This window comes from Chelonia mydas, chromosome 9, assembly GCF_015237465.2.
Source record: "Chelonia mydas isolate rCheMyd1 chromosome 9, rCheMyd1.pri.v2, whole genome shotgun sequence".
Lineage (NCBI taxonomy): Eukaryota > Metazoa > Chordata > Testudines > Cheloniidae > Chelonia > Chelonia mydas.
The window spans coordinates 84,318,449-84,340,672 of record NC_057855.1 but is presented as its reverse complement, the minus strand read 5'-3'; the positions used below and the strand labels follow the sequence as shown (position 1 = coordinate 84,340,672).

Here is a 22,224-nt window from a genome sequence, read left to right as displayed (position 1 = left end):
ATATTAGGTCATATCTTCCATCACTTTGACAATGCACAATTGTACTTTTACTGGTGTTTTGTAATACTTCTCTTATCCCCAGCAGAAAAACAGAATAGCAACAAGCAGTTTTTTCTTTCTTTTTTTAACGCATGAGGCGCAAGAATCAGACGAGGACAACCGCCAAGAGGGCCAAGAAAAATGACAACAATTTTTTTTTCTTGGAGGAGCCTTTCCCTCTTTCCTAAGTTTCTCTGGAGGACCACTAAGTGCAACACAGCGAACATTGCATTGCAACATCTTCATGCCACATTGTGGCTGGCATCATTTCATAACTTCCTGATGTAGTGAGGCAGTCTGAAACTACAATTCAGGCTGTATGATTCATATCTTGATCCATTCCCGGGGTTTGGGGGATGTTTGTTTGGCTTTTTTTAATTGTGCATGACTCTTCAAAATCTAATAGGTCCTCCAAAAAACAAGATGAGTAGCACACCCACTTCAGGATCCCTTTACAAAGACTCATGTCTAGTTCAACAGCATTTGCCTGGACAATTTTTTAAGCAGATGTTGCACCTATGACTCTGTCTCCCAGAAAATGAACTGTTTTATTGAACGTGTGCATGTTTTTGGGCCATAAAAGGCCACCCGCTGGCTCAATCCATAACAAAATGCAATCACATTTCCTCTCCTGGAAAAGCTTTGCAGGGCAAGGAAATAGGCAGGGAACACCCCCCATTCCCCCCCCCCCCACACCTTTCCTGCTGTTCTGGCCAGGAAATGGGGAGGAAGGCAAGTGGGAGGCCAAGGTGAATTTAAAACTATCATATGCTATAGTGCTTGTCCCTGAGGGGGAGCTCGGATTTGGGGTATTTCTTGGTGGGGGGGGCTCCCTGAGGCCCCCCCCCAGCCAGCTAGGGATCTGAGATGGGCAGGGGTTTATTGAGGGGCTCTCTGAGACCACCGAGACCAGCCGGATTTCGGGTGTATTTTGGAGGTAGTGGGGGGGCCCCAGCTCCACTCTAGGGCGGGTGGCCGGTTCCACCTTAACGCGGGCGGAGTGGAGGGCGGGGGAGGAGGCGGGGCAGCCGCGAGGTCACGTGATTCCGCCACCGAGGCGGAGCCGCCGCCATTTTGTCTGGGACGGGGAGTGGAAATGTGAAAGGGAAAGCCGGAGCGGAGCCCAGGAGACCAAGCGGGGCGCGCGGCGGAGAGAGCCCTCCTCCTCCCCCTCCCCCGAGAGCAGTTCGGTCCGGGCCCTGCGAGCACCCCAGAGAAGGCGGCTGGGGGCTGGGCTACCCTGGGGCCGTAGCGGCTTGCTGGCCCCTCGGTGCACAGCAGGGGCCGCAGGGGACCTTGGTTCCCAGGCTGCGGGCGCTCTCAGGGCGGGCGGGCGGGTTGGTTGGTTGCCGGCGGGTGTCAGTCCCGTCTCTCCCGTCCTTGGCCGCCTGCTCGGGGGTGGGGGGCAGGCCGCGGGGACCCCAGGCTGGTGAGGGGGGCCGGCGGAGCGGAAGATGTCGGGCCAGTCGATCACCGACCGCATCGCGGCCGCCCAGCACAGTGTCACCGGGTCAGCCATCTCCAAAGCCGTCTGCAAGGCGACGACCCACGAAGTCATGGGGCCCAAGAAGAAGCACCTGGACTGTGAGTATCCCCTGTCGCCCGCCGGGCCCAGCGGCGCCTCCGCAGGCCCGGGGCGGGGGAGCATCGCGACTCCCTCCCCCCGGTATGGCCGCTGAGTAAGCCCAGGTGAAATGCCTGCCCTCGGGCCCCACAGCGGCAGCGCCGCGCCAGGAATAGGACTCACGATTCCTGTCAGTCACCTGCTCTGCCTGTTAGGAGCGCCCTTTAGAAACCACATTGCTTCGCTCTCTGTCGCCCCTGCGGTAATGGGGCGGAGAAGAGAGGCGGGAGGAGGTGACTGTGCCGCCCCAGCGCCTTAGAAGGGCTACCTGAAGCCGTGACCGCTTCAGGAGGTTGAGATTCTACCCTGTGCAAGCAAGGGAGCTTGGAAACGTCTCCACAAAACACACCTGGGTGTTACTGCGCGGAGACAATTGTTTGTAATTAGTGATGCTGTTCAACTCCCCTGTTCGTGCCCAGCATGAGACTTGTAGGCACTGCTCTTGCTGTGTAGGAAATAGGATGACTCTTAAGAGAGAAAGCAGATGAATATGGTACCAGAGGTACTGTATGGAGGTCCTTCAAAATGATGAAATACCTAACCTTTAATAGCCACTTTCCTGGGTATTTTATTTCTAATATGCCAGATTTTTTTTTCTTTTTCATTTTCTGCTGCCTATGGTAGGGGGGAGGGATAGCTCAGTGGTTTGAGCTTTGGCCTGCTAAACCCAGGGTTGTGAGTTCAAACCTTGAGGGGGCCATTTAGGGATATGGGGCAAAAATTGGGGATTGGTCCTGCTTTGAGCAGGGGGTTGGACTAGATGACCTCCTGAGGTCCCTTCCAATCCTGATATTCTATGATTCTAGATTGAAGTTGAGAGGTAAACCTGAAACCCATAAATTGTAATGTAACAGGAAGACAAAAAATGGTTAGAGTGAGGTTCTTAGTTATCTGAAGGTTTCAGCTGTTGACTTGATTAGTGTATTGAGTGCATCACATAAAATAAAACCGAGTCTGATGTAACTCACAAAATGAGGAAATGTAAGTTGCCTGACATTCTGTCTTCAACTTGCCACCGCAGTAACTTCCACTGAGATTGTATTCAGAGTAGCAGCCGTGTTGTAGCCGCAAAATGAAAAGGAGGACTTGTGGCACCTCAGAGACTAACAAATTTATTTGAGCATAAGCTTTTGTGAGCTCACTTCATCGGATGCATTCAGTTCTCCCCACTGTATTTTCCACTGAATGCATCCGATGAAGTGAGCTGTAGCTCACGAAAGCTTATGCTCAGATAAATTTGTTAGTCTCTAAGGTGCCACAAATCCTCCTTTTCTTTTTGAGATTGTATTGTGTTCATCAGATTCCTTTGGCTGTCATTTGATCCAGATCTCTATTTAGAGGTATCCGTGTTCTACGGGGATTTGTGTAGAAAGAATTCTATGGTTTGACATTTATTTTTCTCTGATTTTTCTGCTATTAAGAACAAATAAAAAAGCATAATTCGGACTGCATATGAGAAATGAGGAGATATCCTGGGAGTGGTTGTAATGTAGACCTTAGTGACAATGTCTTATTCATTGGAATTTTTCACAGAAGCCATCGTGGTGTAATACACCCTAGCTGTTTTTCAGAAGCTAGGCTTAAACTTTTACCGAGCATTTGGATCACAGGTATACAGAACTTGGGGCGGGGAGTGTGTGTGACAGCTTTCTCTCTGTGCAGATCCACAAAGATTATGAGTTATTACAGCTATAAGCTATGGAGACATCATTTGTTCTTTAGCTTATGCTGGCAGCTCATGCTTTTAGGTCTGGAGGTCCCTGGTTCAATCCCTGGTATGTTGGCCAAGAGAGCAATCATCTCACAAGCAGGTAGGATGTTAAAATATATGATCATATAGCTGAAACATCCATAAAGTATGTTTCTTAGAAGTGTGGTAAATATATTTCCTGCACAGAACAAAGCAGAAATAGGGCTTTGGTTAAAGTGAAAATTACTGTGGTTCTCCTCTTGGTCCCTCGTTGCTGCTCAAAAATGAATCCAGGACTAGTATATGCCTGTTGAGGGTTTCTACGGTTGTCTGGGACTGTGTCCAGCCTCAGTGCTCTTCCGCAAACTAATACTAAATATCTCCAAATATACTCACATTTAAATAGTAAGAAAAGTACTTAATGTTAAGAAAACATTGTCATAGGCAAAGACCTACACATATGATGTGTGTGTATGTAAGCTCCAAGTGCTATGGAGCTTTGACTGTGTTTCTGTTGGGCTGCTGAATAGTATGGTCGCATAATTAATCTTTGTTAATTTTTGTTAAGTCAAGGAATCAGAGCTGTGTGAATGGAAATATTCCATTTTTAATATAGGTCACAATGTCCCAAAAGGAAATCAGCTGCTCTATTTTTCATAATGTTAAGATATTAGACCAAAGTAAAGTAACTTTTATGGTGGTAATTCTGCATTCCCAGTGGAACATTGAGTTTCTCGTAACTTCCCCACTTACTTTATTCCCCAGCTTCTCTTCCCACCCGCCAATTTTATGTTGCAGTACTTGGGTAGGATTAGATATCTTTTCTTTTTAAAGTAGAACAGAATCACCCTCTTACATGCACACCTCTTTCCTTGTTGGCTCTGTCTTTAGCATGTATCTTATCCAGTGGGTCGAATGTTCTGTGTCTGCTGACTTCACAATCCCTGCTTCTTTGTTTTCAGAACAGATCACTTGCTTGGTAATATAAACTCTGCCACTAACGCACTGGGGAGAAAATAAACCGATCTAAAACTAGTTTTTAAAAAATAAATAAAACTTGTATTAAGGCTAGGAACTTATATAGTAGGCAAAGTTTTAGCCCAAGAAAACTGATTTAAATATTTGATTGGTAGTATTTACCTGGGATTCAAATGACATTAAATTATTTGACTCAAATAGAAATTTAAAGAAACATGATCAAAGCCAAGATTTTTTTTTTCCTTTTTTTAAGTATACAGAGGTCAAGACATACTTGAAGAAAATTAAGGAGGGAAAAAGTTGCAAAATATTTACCATTGCTGATTAATCAAACAGTTAAAATTTACTATCTGTGAGAATATACAAGTTTTAAATGTCACAGAGGAATGGGGAATAGCACTGCAATAGCACAGCAAGTGAAAATTGTACTGTACATTGCAAAATTAGGCCCTGATCCCGCAGCCCAATCTGCACAGGCAGATTTGTATGCTGTGTAGACCCTCTGACTCACTGGGACTCTGTGCAAGCAGAATGGTCCATCTGCCTAGATCTGATTGCAGTCACACTGTTGCGCAACCCAGTGGTAACAAATTAGAGTATGTAGGGAGGAAAAGTCCAATATTTTCTGTTTCATACTTCAAAGGAACTGTTAAACCCACTTTTACTCACTATTGTTTTTCTTAAAATGTTCAATACCTTGACACTTCAAGATGCATGCTGATACCACTGTTTTACGTGTGTGACCCATATTAGGCTCAGCAGCCTATAAAGTATACAGTTTTCCCATACTAATAGCCTGTAACCAGGGGAAAAATTATAACATCAAAATATATCTTTGTATACAAATATGTTCTCATCTCACTAGAAATATTCTGGTGGGTCTCAGTTAAATATTGGATTATTTCTTATCTTGTATACCAGGCTTTTTTTACTTTTACAATATATTTTAGTGTGTTCTTTGCATATCAGTATTCTTGGGCATTTCTGGTTTTGTCTGAAATTCATTTTGGCATAAGAGAAGAGGGTGTAATTTTTTTGTCACGTGAGTAGAAGATGACTGTGCAGTATAATATGTATGTAATAGTGCCAATTAAATATGTAATCCAGTTTTGGTTCATGTTGAGACAGCACCCATTTTTAAATGCTCTTTTGTCCTGCCTGTGGTGTCACAGTCCAGTATTTTTGCACCAGTCTATAATACCTTCTTTATTGATCCTCAGCATTTACTCATAAAGGGTGTGTGTTGTCATTTCTACAGGAAGGAATATATGCACACAGCTAGTGCTTTAATTTCATTTTTGTATGTGGGGTGGGGCTGGGCCCTGAGATAGTTAACACAAGGGCAAAGGGATATTCTTGTCAGGCCCCGCAACCTCACATAATCTTTCAAGAAGGATGGGGGAAGGTAAATCAAAGAGTTTAATGGAAGGTTTTATGTCTGTGTATTCTAGTTTCCAATCCATGGAAGAGGTTCAGTGGACATCTTTCATTGATATTTTCTAAGTTTTGAGTGTTTCACTCTGCAACCTTAATGTTCTTTTAAAATAGTTAGTGTATGTAATAATAAATATTGAAGGTGATTGCATCAAAACTGCAGTGGGTTAAAGTGTGTTTATGGCATCAGGCCTGCTAATTTTGGTATGTGTTTCAGTGGACTTTGTCTAAAGAGGTAAAGATTGGAAACTAGGGGTGAGACTTCAAAAACCGCTCAACTTTGTCCTAACAAATCAATGCTGCGTGCTTTTGACAGTCCCACCCTAAATGTAGGATAGATGGTGATATCCATTACATAGGTCACTGGTTTAGACTTGTGTGGAAGGGGGAAATGCTCTGTTTCAATTTTTATAACTGATTCAAAATATCACAATATCTAACTTGATAGTTTATTTGCTTTTAAGAAGATTGTCATATTTATGACCAGACTAATTTGTGAGGTGGCATAAAAATACCTAGTGGCTTTTATAGTTATAGCTATTACCAGCAGGAGAGTGGGGTGGGGGGAGAGAAAACCTTTTGTAGTGATAAACACCCATTTTTTCATGGTCTGTGTGTATAAAAATATCTTCTGTATTTTCCACAGTATGCATCCGATGAAGTGAGCTGTAGCTCACGAAAGCTTATGCTCAAATAAGTTGGTTAGTCTCTAAGGTGCCACAAGTACTCCTTTTCTTTTTGCGAATACAGACTAACATGGCTATTACTCTGAAACTTTTTATAGTTCAGTTTATTAGTTTAATCCTGATTTTATCTGAACTCTACATACAACACTATCTCACCTCCCTCCTTAATGTGAAGTCATTTGAAACTGTGAAAATTGTTTCCTTCACCAACTTCCAGTTTTTAAGAGTAGAACCTATTCTGTATCAATGTATCGAAACAGAATAGTGAACAGATTGAACTTTGTGACAGTGTACTACTAGTAGAGACAGGAATAACACATACATATACAGTGAAATATCTTGATGTTTCGAATGCAGTAAAAATGTTACAAAAGTTCAGCCAAAGATTTGAAAGGGATTTAAAAAATCTGTAGTGAAAAACAGTCTTTCAACTCATTTTATTAAAGAGTTTGGAGTGACCATTTCTAATAAGATGGAACAAAAACTGACCAAATATAGTTTGTGTCCTGAACGGTTTAATAAAGAGAACTTCAGTGAAGACTGACAGGCTCTTGTTTAACTTCTGTTTTGCATCTCCTATTGATTTGAAGGCTTTCCAGTCAGTTATGCTTTCAGGTTGGTCAACAGTTAGTGAAGGGACAAGAGATAACGATTGTCTGTGCAGCAGTTGAACTCTACTTTTTAAGGCTTTTTGAAACAATTTTCTTAATTGGCAAAATTGATTTGTCTAAAAGATTTTAATTGCAGAGAATAATTAATCTGATTTTCTTAAAACTGATAATTTTAGTGATAAACTTGTGGACTTTTTGAAACCAGTCATTTTAATGGACAGTCTTTAACACAAAGTTGTGAATTTGCAGTTCATTATGATTTTGTTTTTTATAGACCTGATTACTCAGAATATTGCATTGTCATCACAGGCCAAGTTTAAGAGAGCACTAATGCTTTTTTGTGTAAACCTTTCATACCAACAAATTTTCTTTAAGTTTATTAAAATAGAAAATCTTTGCTCGTAACTGATTTTAAAACTTTTTTGGTATGGATAAGTTATAAATGATTAAACTTTCATGTGGTCAGACTTTTTTGATCACATCGGTTCACTTTCTTAATTTTGTTTCTCTTTTTTTAGTTTTGTAATTCTTAAAGTTAGCTCAATATATCTATTCAGTAACCAGATTCAGTGCTTAATTCAAAAATAACTTTTCATGTCTCTTTGATGTCAATGTGCATTATAAAATGGCATAGAGCACTTATTTGGCTAACTCCTTCATTGCAAGGTATTCAAACTTAGAGGAACTAATCAACCTGATAACATTTTAGTTTCTTAAAACATCGATCAAATGGATTAAAAAATGACATAACATACTAATTTTTCCATAGGACACATGCCTCATTCAGCGCACAGGATGGATGGTGCTCATTGAATTAGCATCTATTCAATATTTTGTTTTATTTTCGCTGTTCAGTGTGTGGCCCCGTGCCTTATTTACAACACACTATTCAAATCCTGCTCTGAAGATAGAATTGTTAACTTCCTCATGGTTTTTTAATGCTATTCATCACAATGGTATCAAAGTGCTTCACAAATATTAATGAATTTATTTTCACAACGTCCTTGTGAGATGAGGAAATATTATCCCTATTTTACAGATTGGGAACTGAGGGGCCATGAGATGAACGTCTTGGATTATAAACTCTTTGAGGCAGGAACCATCTTGTCCTGTATTTATACAGAACCTAGCTCAATGGGGTCCTGGGCCATGATTAGGATTCCTAGGTGCTGTGGTAATACAAATAATAAATATGTTCAGTGTTTTAGGTGCCAAATTTGAAATGCCTAGGCCTTGATTTTTCAGTTTGTTTAGCATTATCTAGTTATTTATATGTTCAAAGCACAGCTCACATTGACATCAGTTGCTGCTCTAAGTGCTTGGCGTTTCTGAAGATCAGATTATCAAGTTGGGCACTGAGAAAATGAAGAACACAACTACAGCCACCTTTGAAAAGGAACTCTGTGGCAGAGGCAGGGACAGAAAGAATCCCATTCTCCAGAGCAACGTTCAACATTGTCTTAGCTGTGAGGTTGTCATCTCTTCCTGCAGTCCCCAGCCTCATTCACTATGCATCTTTCAATTTCTGCAACAAATAAGGCAGAGGTCCTACAAACAACTCTTTGCTGCACAACACTGATTGATCATTGGGGAATGGGCTGTCACATGCAGTGAATGAGCTGGATTAGGTGGGAAAAGTAGCATATGATCATGTAACTAAAGACTGCATCATAATTCACGTGCACAAGGGGACTGAATTAAGGTTACGCAGACAACTTTAAATCTGGCACTTCCTAACTTTTGAGCGGCTTGGCTTTGCAACTTTGATAATGTTCTTTTTGAAGTATTTTTGTGTGTGTATAATTATAACCAGGTTAGGGGACAAACGTATGTAACTAGATCTCCTGATTCACTTGCATTTTTAGAGCAAACATAATTGAAGTGGGAACTGAGGCTGTGCTGTTCCTGATATTTAAAATGTAAAAAGCAGCAGTTGGCATTTATTCTGTATTTGTTTCAACTTCTCTAACTTCTTTTGATAGTAACACAGATGAAATACTCAATAGTTTGCCTTTAGTTAGTTGTCTATGATCCTGCAATTCCTAGAAGGTATGAGGATCCCTCTCTCCCATTCATGCTTCGTGCCTTCAACCCTGAAATGTCTAAAGTTTGACAACGTTCACTCTACTCCCAGCCCCTAGAAAGAGAGAATTAAGAAGAAAATGTCTCTTTATATAGCAGCACATGAACCACACAAACTTTTTTCAGGTCTTTGTTACAGAGGTAACTATAATTACAACTCAAGGGTTGCCCATATGTTGAGTCCCGTCCCCCCACACAGGGATGTCTTCTCTACAAAATTAATTCAGACTTGTACTAATCGAGTTCTGTCCACATGGACACATCCAGCTGGTCTGAAAATAGTCGTGAGTTACACCCAAGGTAGCTGGTCAGTCCCGACCCAAGTGCTGCTTACGCTTGGGCTGATGACTTGGCCACTTTACTGAGAGGATGCAGGCTAAACCACTCTAGTGCAGATCGTCCTCTAGTGCCTTCCCAGAATTCCACTGTGTGCCCAGAAGGACAAACTCTCTCTCTCTCTCAATTCACTGGGAAAAAAATCAGTGTCTCAGCTTACTGCAGTGCTAAGAACAATGGAGTGTGCCCTCAGAAGTCCGCACCAATGGTGAGAACAGCACCAATGTGGCCCCAGTAATTCAAGTAGGGCTTTGCAGAGTGGCCACTTACAGCTTGGCCCAGGTCCCTGTCAGCTGAATTAACTTCACGTGCAGCCGTACTCCAAAAGCCTTAACTTGAGTGTGGTAGTGCTTTTGGTCTTGTCTACATGATGTAGCAACATGCACCAGAAAGGGGCAAATTGTAGAGCTCTCTAACTGTCCTGTGTAGACCCTGCTGACATGCTCTGAAAGATACCCAGAACACAGTGATGTAATAACATTTGAAACAGTACTACTTCAGTGCACACTAGGAACCTTTCAGACCATGTCAGCATGGTCTATGCAGGGCAGTTAGAGTGCTCTACAATTTACACCACTCTAGTGTGCATTGCTGCACTGTGTACACAAGCCCTTTAACTCTAGTTGGCTGTCAGGATATAGGGTACAGCTCAAGTTAGTACAACTCATCAGGTTCTAACACAATCATTCTGTAGAACTCGGGTATTATTTCACGGTGTGGCCACTCTTCTGAGTGAGGCTAATTCAAGAGGAGTTAATTTGTGTAGATAACCTCAGTTTCATGTGATGTGGGTTGAACACACAGTGATTCAGTCACACTGCAGTAGGAACTTCCTTGTATATTTCTCTAAAATACAATCCAGTTCTTACAGCTTTAGGAGAAGATAGTGATCTATATTTTAAAAAGGAAAACTGGAAAATTACTTGTTTTAATTACCCGGAAAGTCCAATTTACTTGTTTCCACAGCCCCAGGTGTTCTTTCTCCCTGACTTTTAAGTTCTTAATTAAATTATAAACCCATGTTCAATAATTGGAGAATCTGACTTGAACTCAGAAAAGTAAAACAAAATCACAGTTAGGGCTAAACTTCTTCCTAAATGTCCTCATTGTGCTTGAGTGTTGTAGTTTGTAGATCATACAGGTTTAGAAATATCTAAAATGAGTTGATACAATGATTATAAAGGGCAGCTTTAGTCTTAATGAACAAAGTAAAGAAATCTGAAATTAAACTTGCTGAGTGACTTATTGATCTAATCAGTTTTCATAAAGGGCCACCTCTGGCTGTAATCATTAATACAATTGAAGAAACGCTGATCTTGGTCAGTATTTGGCTGAGAAATCTCTAATGAAAACCCTGTGTTTGTCAGGAAGTAGTGTTTGTTATTCACTGAGTAGCTGTCTGATTTCAAATGAGATGTGCTGATATTTCAGATGTTCTAAAATGGATGTCCTGAATGTTTTCTAGGCCATTAAATATCCAATGGCCCTCGTTATATGGTGCTAATCTTGGTGTCCTGGCCAAATTCTAGTGTGGTTAATTTTCAAACTATCTATTATTCCCCTTCAATTTTTCCAGTCTAAAATTGTTGTTTAGTGTTGCTGTTATAACAGTTTCTAAATTCCATTCCAGAAATAGCATTTCACTCTTGGTGGAAGTGATGCCTTTGTGGTTTGTAAAACTCTCTGAGATGAAAGGTGCTATATAAATGAAAAGTGATATTGGAGAACTAACATCTTTTACCCAATGTGTTTAATTCCTTTTGTAATCTACAACATTTATAATCTTTACTCCTATATTAGAATTGTCTACCTGTTGGTTTGTCTCACTGTGCATGCATACTCACCAACTGTTAGAGGTAGGTGGGTGATGACATGTAGAGTATGTTAACAATAGTCAACTATCACAGGCCTGCACAAGCTGAGGTGTGGTTTTGATAGTAATTTTTTTCTCTTCTAGTTTTTTTTTTTTTTTTTTTTTTTTCCCCCTTTCAGTAACAAGTTCAACTATGTAACATTTCCCTGAAAATAACGTTTTTATAGATCCATCTATTCTGGAAGACGTCAGTCAGTTTTTTTAAATCATGAAAAACGCAGCAGCTCTTTTAAAAAAGTATTTACCAGCTACCTAGTGGAAGATAACTAATATTTCACAATTATAACTAGGCTAGAGCAGCAGCAGTTCAGCTAAAGGACAACAGAATCTGGCTAATGTGTAACTAAGACAATTAATACCTTGAATTTAGAGATCTAAAAAAAGTGAGCTACAGTAGTCACAGGTTTGTTTTTTGGTTACAACATATTGCATAGAAGAATAAACATAGCTGTGGAATGAATCTAACCTTAAATAATTACTCATTATTATTTGTATACTATAGTGTTTTTAAAATTTTATTAAAGCGACTTTTAATGTCAAATTTAAGTTTAGAGAAAGCAAGTTTTTAGCCTATAAAGCACACTGAATATTTCTCTGAGCTCCCTTTTTATTAAATATTCCAGTAGAAAGATTTCTAAAAAAACATTCCTCAATTGTCATCTAAAACAATACCACAGTGTCCAGATTGCAGTGTATGAGAACCTGAAAGTGGAATTGTCTAGAAAATGAATGTGTAAGACAAATTTTGGTAGATAGAATGATGTACAAATTCTAGTTCAGCCAGAACTTGGAAGCTAAGGGCTTAATCTCAGTTAAATCAACTCCCGCTGCCTTCATTGGGTCTAAGATTGTACCCTTGGCTTGATCATGTAAGATTCCTGAGTAGCCATAAATCAGTTTTGCTGTTAATTTTATTGGGTCTATGATTTCACTCCTAAGATCCCTGATCACATGAAAAGTACTATTGTATCCTTAGTCACCACTGTGATGAAAATGCATCCCAAGGTGATAGGTTTGCAGGATGCCTGACTTGTTTAAAAGTGTGGCTGGCTACTCGCCATAGAAATGTACGGTTGGAAGGGACCTTGAGAGTTCATCTAGTCCAGCCACTGTGCTGAGGCAGGACCAAATATACCTAGACCACCCTTGACAGGTGTTTGGAGGTTTTTAATGACTGGTTAGACAGTGCTGGGGATTCCACAATCTCCCTTAGTAACCTACTCCAGAGCTTAATTATCCTTATAGTTAGAAAGTTTTTTCTAATATATAACCTAAATCTCTCTTGCTGCAGATTAAGCCAATTACCTCTTGTCCTAGCTTTATTAGATGTGGAGAACAACTGATCACTCACTTCTTTATAATAGTCCTTTACATATTTCAAGACATATAGGGTGCCCCCTCTCAGTCTTCTGTTCTCAGAACTATGCTTGTCCAGTCTTTTTAACGTTTCCTCGAGTCAGGTTTTTCTAAACACTTTATCACTTTTGTTGCTCTCCTCTGGATTCTGTTCAGTTTGTCCACATCTTTCCTAAAGTGTGGTGCCCAGAACTGGACACAGTAGTCCAGGTGAGGTCTCACCAGTGCTGAATAGAGCAGGACAGTTGCCTCCTGTGTCTTACATGAGACTCCAGTTAAAAGACCCCAGAATATTAGCCTTTTTTTTGCAACTGCATCAGATTGTTGGCTCATTCAGTTGGTGAACGGCTGTGAACCGCCAAGACCCTCCAAGACCCTCTTCTAGAGTACTGCTTTCTAGCTAGTTATTCCCCATTTTGTAGTTGGGCATTTGTTTTTTCTGTCTTAAGTGTAGTACTCTGCACTTATCTTAAATGAATTTCCTCTTGATGATTTCAGACCAATTCTCCAATTTGTCAAGGTCATTTTGAATTGTAACACTGTCCCCCAAAGTACTTGCAACCCTTCCAAGTTGGTGTCATCTACAGATTTTATAAGTATATTCTCCACTTCATTCTCCAAGTCATTAATGAAAATATTGAATAGTATTGGACCCAGGACAGACACCTATGCGACCATGTGGATACAGTCTCCCATTTTGACAGCAAACCATTCATAACCATTTGAGCACGGTTTTTCAACCAGTTGTGCACCCACCTGACAGTAATTTCATTTAAACCACATTTCACTAGTTTGCTTATGAGAGCATCATATGGGACCATGTCAAAAGCCTTACTAAATTGAATATGTCCTGAGTACTGTTTTCCCCCTGTCCACTGGGCCAGTAACCCTATCAAAGAAGAAATTTAGGTTGGTTTGTCATTTGTTCTTGACAAATCCATGTTACCTTTTACTTATCATCCTGTCAGTGCTTACTAGAGAGAACTATAACAGTTTTTATTCTTAGTATCTTACATTGGTATTGAGCTCCATTTCTGGAATAAAAGATAATGGACGTACATTTTAAAAGCTCCTAAGTATCATTGATTTTCATTTCATTATTATTGCCACTTGCTAGAAGACTGATTTTATTTTGTGTACCAATGCATAAAGCTGTTATCTGAGTTTGAAGAACACAGATTAAGACATTCAAGTAACTTTTATTGGGGAAGTAATGAAATAAGAAATACCATTGTGACGGCAAGTTGCACAAATTTTTTATCGTATCCGTAATGGACATGGGTATACAAGTGACGGTGATACCTCAAGTGTTCCGTTTTTTTAGTGGTCCAAGCATCTTTTGTTACATACATTGGTAGATTCCTATTTTCGAAGATTTAAAATCTCATGGGGGTGGAAAACCCTAGGATTAAAGTTTGAATTTAATATAAATATTGTCACCAGGAGGAGTGGGGGAATCTTGTGTGTTTTTAAAAATCTGAGCTCACTAATACCTTTAATCATGTGGTTATTGCATGGTGTTCACTAGAGGGTGAAATTAAGATTGTGTGAGTGGCCCTAACTTTGTATTTCCATTTTTTTTAAACTTAAATTAACCTTAACTCTGAATTTGTAATGCTTGCTTTTGAGAATAATTGCAGCATCCCTATAATATCTTTTACTCTATCTTAATATAGTTTCTGAATTGTAATATATGTAAGGATTTTTTCCTTTTTCTATTCAAAACTTTTAGAGCACTTCTAGTAAATTGATATGTGCTTTAGTAGAGAAGCTTAGAATAAAGAATTCAGTTCCACATTTTAGTTTAGTTTTCATTTATTTTCTGTAAAACTGCTATTAAGGAAATAAAGCAAGAGATGGCAGACTGTTTGTGGTTTGCAACTCCAAAAGGAAATATAATTGTTAATGCATCGGGTTAAAGCTTTCAAATGATATGGAGTCCTGTATAAAGCAGTTAACATTCATGTTACATGTTCAGCCTGTGAAACTTATTTCTGTCGCATCTTTGAATGCCTAACTAAACATAATGCTTTGCATTTTTTAAATTTAGATCTAATCCAGTGCACAAATGAGATGAATGTGAATATTCCACAGCTGGCAGACACACTTTTTGAGAGGACTGTTAACAGTAGCTGGGTCGTAGTGTTCAAAGCTCTAATTACAACACACCACCTCATGATGTATGGAAATGAGGTAAGACTGATTACTTTGTGATAGTTATATTATGGGGGCATCTCTGACAAAATCAGAATGCCGTAAAGAAATAGTTGTGAGCTGTGAACTTAATTTTTCTATCATTATTGGTTGTAAGTTACCTTTCTGATAGAAAATTAGTGAAGTGCTATTCATCACTCATTAGAAAGTCAGTTAATTTCAAACTACATTCAGTAGATGTCTAAATCCATGTCATGCCTCTTTTCCAGTAACTTTCCTTCCTAAACTACTATTGCCATTCATTTACCACCTATGTTTAGTTCAGTTTAAAAACAAAAGATCAGCAAAACTTATTTTAAAAACTTTGTGGTGTAGTAAGTGATGGGACAGATTTTCTTTCCCAGACCACAATGTGACATTAGAAATTTCATCTTTAATTGTACGCAATTTCTCAACCTTCCAACAAAGCCTAAACAGTCAACCTTTTATGTCAGATAATAGAGATGGTCATCTCAAATATCCAAGTGTGCGTCCCCATTCTTATTATAAGTTGTCTGTTGCGCATATGAGTGCAGAATTGTGGCTGAGGCAAAGTATATCTATAAGAAAGGTTTATCTTTGCTTTAAATGTAAACGTTAAAGAACCACTGTGAAGGATGTGGACCTGATCTGCAAGGGGTCTGACCAGGTTATTGAAATAGGCAGTATATGACTGTGACTTTAGAGAGGCATGGTGGGTGCAGTAATATTTCTTGTTGGAAGAGAGAAACTTTCTAGCTTACACAGAGCTCCTCTTCTTCAGGTCATGGAATATTGACTGTATTGAATTAATTTATTATATGCATATGTTGGTTTAGTTATACTAGCCTGTTTGGAAATAGAGTAAGGGCAGACAGTGGCTTCAAATAAAACACCACCTGTAAACAATTCAGGAGGTTAAGATCACTGTTGAGCTATTAGCTGTGAAGATGCTACTTCCAGGTTACTGCCAAAGTTACGCAGTTACTCAGCCAAGGCTGAAAAGGAACAGATCAAAAGGGCTATAAATAGTTCAAAACTTTCTCTCTGTCCATAGTGAGGGAGATTGTCATAAGGGAGCTGTTCACAAAGAACAGCCTGACACAGCCACAGACCCTGTGGGAGGGTCTAAAGCGTTAGGCCTTCCTATTTTACCTAAGATAGACATGCATATAGACTGTTCCATTGTTTTCAAATCTGTTTCCTCTTTGCTTTGCTGTATTCCTACTGTTAGGATAAAAACGGTGTGTATTAAAAAAGCTGTCTGGTTACTGTGTTAGTCACTGGTCACTGAAGCTGGGTGGGAAATACTTTTCCTCTCCTGTGATCATGTTTGAGATTTCTAAAACTTCCCTGTTCTGCATTGGGATGAAACCAAGATCTTTCAAAGTTTTTTTTGGTGGAAACACAGACTCACACATCCCAGGATAGCTTGACATTGAGGGTAATTCACCTGATTCAGATTAATGACTTGAATGTGGGTCTCCGACATCCCCGGTGAATGCCCTTGCCACTAGGCTATAGAGTCTGTGTCTGTCTTTTGAAACTGTTAGTGTGTATAAAAAAATATTCATTGGGTCAGAGAGAGAGACAGACAGACAGAGACAACCATCTCACCCCAGAATAACAGCCTGGTGGTTAGGACAGTTAGGATGTGAGGGACTCAGGTTCAGGTCCTTGGTCTGAATCAGGCAAAGCAGGGAATTGAATCTGGGTCTTCTACATACTAGGTGAGTGCACTCACTACTGACACATTCTGGGGTGGGTTGTGTCTCTGGTTTTGACCAGATATGCCATACTGAACCTGAGAAACCTTTCCCTGTGGAAGTTTTGTTGAATCTGGTATGTTCCCAGGTAAAGTTTCAGTTTTGACAAATTGGACTCTTCAGACAAAATCCTGTTTTATTGAAAAATTCCCAACTAGGCCTACTGGTCACAATTCCTGAAAGGCAGACTTACAGGTACCAAACTCAGCTGGGCCTTCGAAGCAATCATTGTTGGTAGGCAACATGCTATAGCCCAAGACCCAGGGGGTTGCAGGATTCCACCCTGAGAGAAGTGAAGGCATGCGGCTTTAACCTGAGGGGGAGCTGCTCAAACTCGGTAGAGGTCAGGGGGGCAGTTAGCCCTGTAACTGTGATGACAATATTTTTTTTTCCTGAAAAGATAAGTTCTAATTTATCGTTTGAGTGGTAGGAAGACATGATTGTATGCATATTAATATGTATTGAAAGTGGCAGAGAAACTTTAAATTGTTCATGAAGCAGTTTCCTTTTAAGTAACATAAGTCAAGCTATAGATTGTCTCCTCTTTCTTGTATCATCTTTTTAGCCAAATATTTGAGGAGTAGGAGGAGACTAACACTATAGACTTACTTAGAAGTAGTATAATGCCAGGTGAGTTAATTATTCCATTAATAACTATACAAATACTTGAACACTTTAGTGTCTCAGTGTTTTTATAAAGCTCTGTTAAAGTAGAAAAAACATTTCCAAATAGTTTGTAATTGTCTCTTTAACCATTACATAGAAGTTATAGAGTTGTACAGAAGAAACTTTTAGAGCACCTATAGTTTTTCTCCAATTTCCCTACTGTGAGCTACAGAATTAACAAAACTTTTTTACTTAAAAAGGCATGTAAGTAACTCCCTCCCTCCCTACATCTAATGTAGCTTCATGTGAGGACAGTGGAGTGCTTTTCTTCAGACTGAACAAATTTCCTCTGCCAAACACTCAGTTATGAAATTTAATGTATTTAATTCACATTAGTTTACTAAGTTTTGGTGAATCGTTTTTATTGCAACTAATTCGTACATTGTAGATAACGGTAAACCTGCCTCTGAAATACCCGAGTTATGTGCAGTTGTTTTGTAATCTAATTCTTAAATGTATTACATTTGATGAAGAAAAAGTAATTTTCAAGCAATTTTTTCCCCTTCATCAGCGCTTTATCCAGTATCTTGCATCCCGAAATACATTGTTCAATCTAAACAACTACCTGGACAAAAGTGCCATGCAGGGTAAGAGTCTTTTTCTTTGTTTGCAACTTAGTTTTCACAGTAAAGTATTACTTCTTCAAGAGAAGGTTGGCAAAGCAACAAAATAAAGCAAAAAATCCCCCAAAAAACTACATAACAAAACAATTGTTGTTTTTTTAATGTATTTTTACATGTATTTTTCTAGCTCTGCATTAGTAGTGATTGTAAGTCATTGGTGTTTAACAGAAAATGATATATCCATGAAAGGGGTTTAATTTATATTATGCAGTGCAAAGGGATGACAGTAAGCAAAGGAGGCAGGGAAAATTATGGTATGGCTGAAAGTTACACAGGTGAGAGCTAGAAATGTGGTTACAGTTACATGTCTTTTTAAAAAGGCATAACTTAACACATGAGCACTGGATTAATCTTTTTCATTTGGCTGCATTCCATAATGGAGGTGGGGGGTAATATTAATTCTCAAGCTTCATAAAATGGTCATTAGAACACTTCACTAGTGGTTAATGAAAGCCTTTCATGCAGATCTGTGAAAGGTGTTAGAGGTAGTTTGTGTGATGGCAAAAATATATATATTTAGGTTTTTGGTTTTTTTTAGAGCATCCTTTTTTACAGTAGCTGGAGTTCAGTAGTTCCCATCTTTAGTCTTCAGCATTTGACTGATTCTGTTTCCAGTGAGCTGTACACTATAAGAATAAGAGTGCCTCACGGTTGCAAACAGTAGCCTCTCCTCCTGTTGTTAGATGAGGCATTAACAAAGTCCAGATAACTTCTGTGGAATTGTAATCACTTGGGAAGATGGTGGCTGCACTGTGTCTCAAGGCTGGTGCAAATAATCAAGAGAAAAATATGGAGGGAGGCTTTAGGGGCTCTGCAAGTGAACATTGAGTTCTCTCCCTATACAAATTGTGTGCAATGACACACATTACAGAATAGTACTGAAAAATGATTACAAAATAGATGATACTCCTCTTTGAAAAGTCTAACTAGTAAACATTTAATTTTCAGGCTATGATATGTCTACCTTCATTAGGCGATATAGCAAATACTTGAATGAAAAAGCACTTTCTTACAGACTTGTAGCAGTTGACTTCACCAAAATGAAAAGAGGGTAAGAAATATTCTCCTTTTGCTTTTCATTTCAGATCTAAGAGGTTAATAATAGTCATGTATATGCTTGCCATAGAACTTTGCTGCCTTTTAAACTGTAGTTAAATACAGGGTACTAAACATATCAAGTCATCATATGTTCTAGGTCACGTGTACATTTATAAATTTGCCATTTTACACATTGTAGGATAGATGGAGTGATGAGAACTATGAATACTGAAAAGCTTCTAAAAACCCTTCCAATTATTCAGAACCAGCTTGATGCACTCCTTGATTTTGATGTAAGCACATTCTAAGTTGTATTTCATTGTTAAAATACTTTATTTAATTGATATGGGAAGAAATTTATTGGTATTTTTCTCTCCACCAATACTTTTAATCTACTCTATCTCTTCACTTTCTACACAGGCAAATCCAAATGAATTAACCAATGGTGTAATAAATGCTGCCTTCATGCTTCTCTTTAAAGATTCCATTAGGCTTTTTGCAGCCTATAATGAGGGGATTATTAACCTATTAGGTATGTGGAACTGGTGTGTGTATGTGTGCATATGTTCTTGAATCTTTGGGGGAGACAGTCGGAGAAGTAGAAATTTAAAGGCAAATTGAGTCTGTTTAATAGCCTAACAAATTAAGGGCCAGATCCTGCTTCTGTTGAAGTCAGTGGTAATTTTTATCATTGGTGTCAGTGACAGCAGGATTGGCCTTAAAGGCATTGATATATAGGCCTTATTATTTTTCAAGTGTAAATCTGAGTTATTCTTGCCGATATTTCTATTTTAGAAATACCAGAAATGTCTTGAATGTTCCTCATAACAAGGTTATAAAACAATTTAGCCTATAAGTACACTGTAATGTATGTGTGTGGGGTGGGGGGTTAAGGCTCTAAAGTAGGTTGGCCTGTACTGGGTTTACTGGGCATACACGTTGAATATAGAGTGCACATTGTTGGGTTTCCTATGTTTTTGTTTTATCAACTTCAATAACTGGTGTTTATGGTCTTGTACAGATTGTAGAGTTTTCTACCTTGCTGAGTTCTTGGCTATGGTTAACATATGTCGGATACAGTTTTTAAGTGGATTGTGCCTTCAAGAGTAACTGGGGAGGGGATTGAGAATCTTACACAAAGATAGTAAAGCAGTAAAATAATTTATTTAATAATCTTTCGATTCAGCTTTCACTCTCCATTAAATCTGCCAGTGTCATTCATTTTATTGATGCATTAAAATCTACAAGTTTCAGAGTATGAAAAATAAAACTCAGTACTCAAAAGGGTGCAAATGCTATTCCTGTTTGACAGGTTTACTCATAAGGATTCTGTACATTAATATTGACAAGTCAAAGTTGGATACATGTGAAAGTTGAGTTTTCATCTTAAATGCCTCCTTCAGATTCTATATCTCCATTTTACAAACTACAAATGCGTAGTATTGAGATGTTGATGTGTAGTTTTAAAATGCTTTAAAAATAGATAATACTCATGTGCATTTTTAATTTACTAAAGTCAGCTACTGCATTACTAGTGGTTGAGTGCACCTCATGGACGGACTTTTTGCAAACATTTTTCTTCAAAATGAAGTCCTGCGTGGCTGACAAAGAATTTAAAAACAGATTAAACACTTTACATTCAGGCTGATTACAACTGTCCACCGAGTTATAACTTGCTGAAATCAACAAACTCATTGTAAATATGGAGACTATGGAGTAGTCCCAAACACATTACTCTTAAAAGTAACATGGCTTTCTATATTCGTTCATTTTAGGGAGAGGAGATATTATCTAAAGTTATTGTTTGCAGTGTTGTATCTTTTTAAATCTCTTGCATTAGTGTGAAAGGTTTTTTGTATCTTTTTTACAAATGTCCTTTTTTCACTCTTCAGAAAAGTATTTTGATATGAAGAAGAACCAGTGCAAAGAAGGTTTGGATATTTACAAAAAGTTCCTGGCCAGAATGACCAAATTGTCAGAATTCCTCAAAGTAGCAGAGGTAAATAAACTTACATGTATTAAAAGGGTGTCATTTAGCTATCTGTACTGGTACAATAGTCCAATCACAAACAGTCTAATGTTTGTGTGATTTGCTGTGCAAAATAAAAGTTCTGTAGGTTGCTGAATCTGAATGTCACTTAATTGCTTTTTTATATTGAGTGGTATTTTTAAGGCACCTTTCTTTGCCTAAAGACTGCTAACAATACAATAAACCTTTCTGTCTAAAGTGCTACCGAGAATCTTCTTTTACACATTGATTAGTACATGAAAATGACTGGGCTGGATGATGATTATAAATATTTACAAAGTATTTCTTTGATATTTCTGCCCAAAACAGAGCATAAATTCAAGCAAGCTGTTATTTCCAGCTCTTACAGTGAATCTTAGCATCTTTGCATGAAATAGTCCAAATAGAAATATGATTTGAGCTTGTTTGATATATACACTGAAATTCTAGCTTAGAACTTGTCTGTTAGAATTGGCATGAACAGTGTACCAGTTCAGAAAGTTATACATGTCCCTTTTGATACTTTAGCTTCTGTGTAACATTCAGACCCCACAGTTTTTCTTTTCATTGCCGCTGCATGTAGTAATGTACTTTTTTTTTTCCCCCCCTTTTTTGTGAACCCAGCAAGTTGGAATTGATCAGGGTGACATTCCAGATCTTACTCAGGTCAGTGTACATTTCATATTAATTTAACCCAGTTCTTTTGTCCTTTGTGTTTTAATGGTTAATGTGTATCATATTCATCCTGAGAATATATTCTCTTCCATATATTTATATATGGAAATATACATGTTCACTTTTTCCATAGATTAATACATGTACACAGTTCTTAAACAGTTCTGCAATTGTTTAAATAAGAGTTCTGTTTTAAAGCAGTGAAGTTTATCTGGCTTATACGGATATTTTTACTAAAACACAGGTTTTTCCTTTGAATCCTTTGTGAATCTGTCTCTTAAGTACACATGCATACTGTGCCACATCTTGGGGGACGATGACACTCAACTCCATTCAAAAGGAGTACTAGTGGCACCTTAGAGACTAACCAATTTGTCTTTCTTTGTGAAAATTAGTCTCTAAGGTGCCACTAGTACTCCTTTTCTTTTTGCGAATACAGACTAACACGGCTGCTTCTCTGGAACTCCATTCAAGTTTCATTCAGAGTTACTCAGCAGTACATACCTGTATCTTAAGCTTTGTTATTCAGCTATGGAGGCTTTTCCAAAGTCCACAAAGATGACAGTG

At 38.7% G+C, this 22,224-nt stretch overlaps 1 protein-coding gene across 4 annotated transcripts in view; it reads left to right on the top strand.

The window, feature by feature from the left end:
- Positions 1-1,082: 1,082 nt before the first annotated feature.
- The window catches only part of LOC102943051 (phosphatidylinositol-binding clathrin assembly protein), a 48,572-nt gene continuing 27,430 nt past the window's right edge, over positions 1,083-22,224 (top strand). For 2 of the 4 annotated variants that reach the window (XM_027822558.3, XM_037908503.2), the window contains exons 1-8: positions 1,083-1,623; positions 14,760-14,902; positions 17,825-17,900; positions 18,885-18,987; positions 19,174-19,267; positions 19,395-19,506; positions 20,867-20,973; positions 21,607-21,648. In XM_027822558.3, the coding sequence (XP_027678359.1) occupies positions 1,494-1,623; positions 14,760-14,902; positions 17,825-17,900; positions 18,885-18,987; positions 19,174-19,267; positions 19,395-19,506; positions 20,867-20,973; positions 21,607-21,648 (807 nt within the window). In that variant the 5' untranslated portion in view covers positions 1,083-1,493. The remainder of the gene's footprint in view (positions 1,624-14,759; positions 14,903-17,824; positions 17,901-18,884; positions 18,988-19,173; positions 19,268-19,394; positions 19,507-20,866; positions 20,974-21,606; positions 21,649-22,224) is intronic. The other 2 variants (XM_037908502.2, XM_037908501.2) reach the window with 2 other exon arrangements.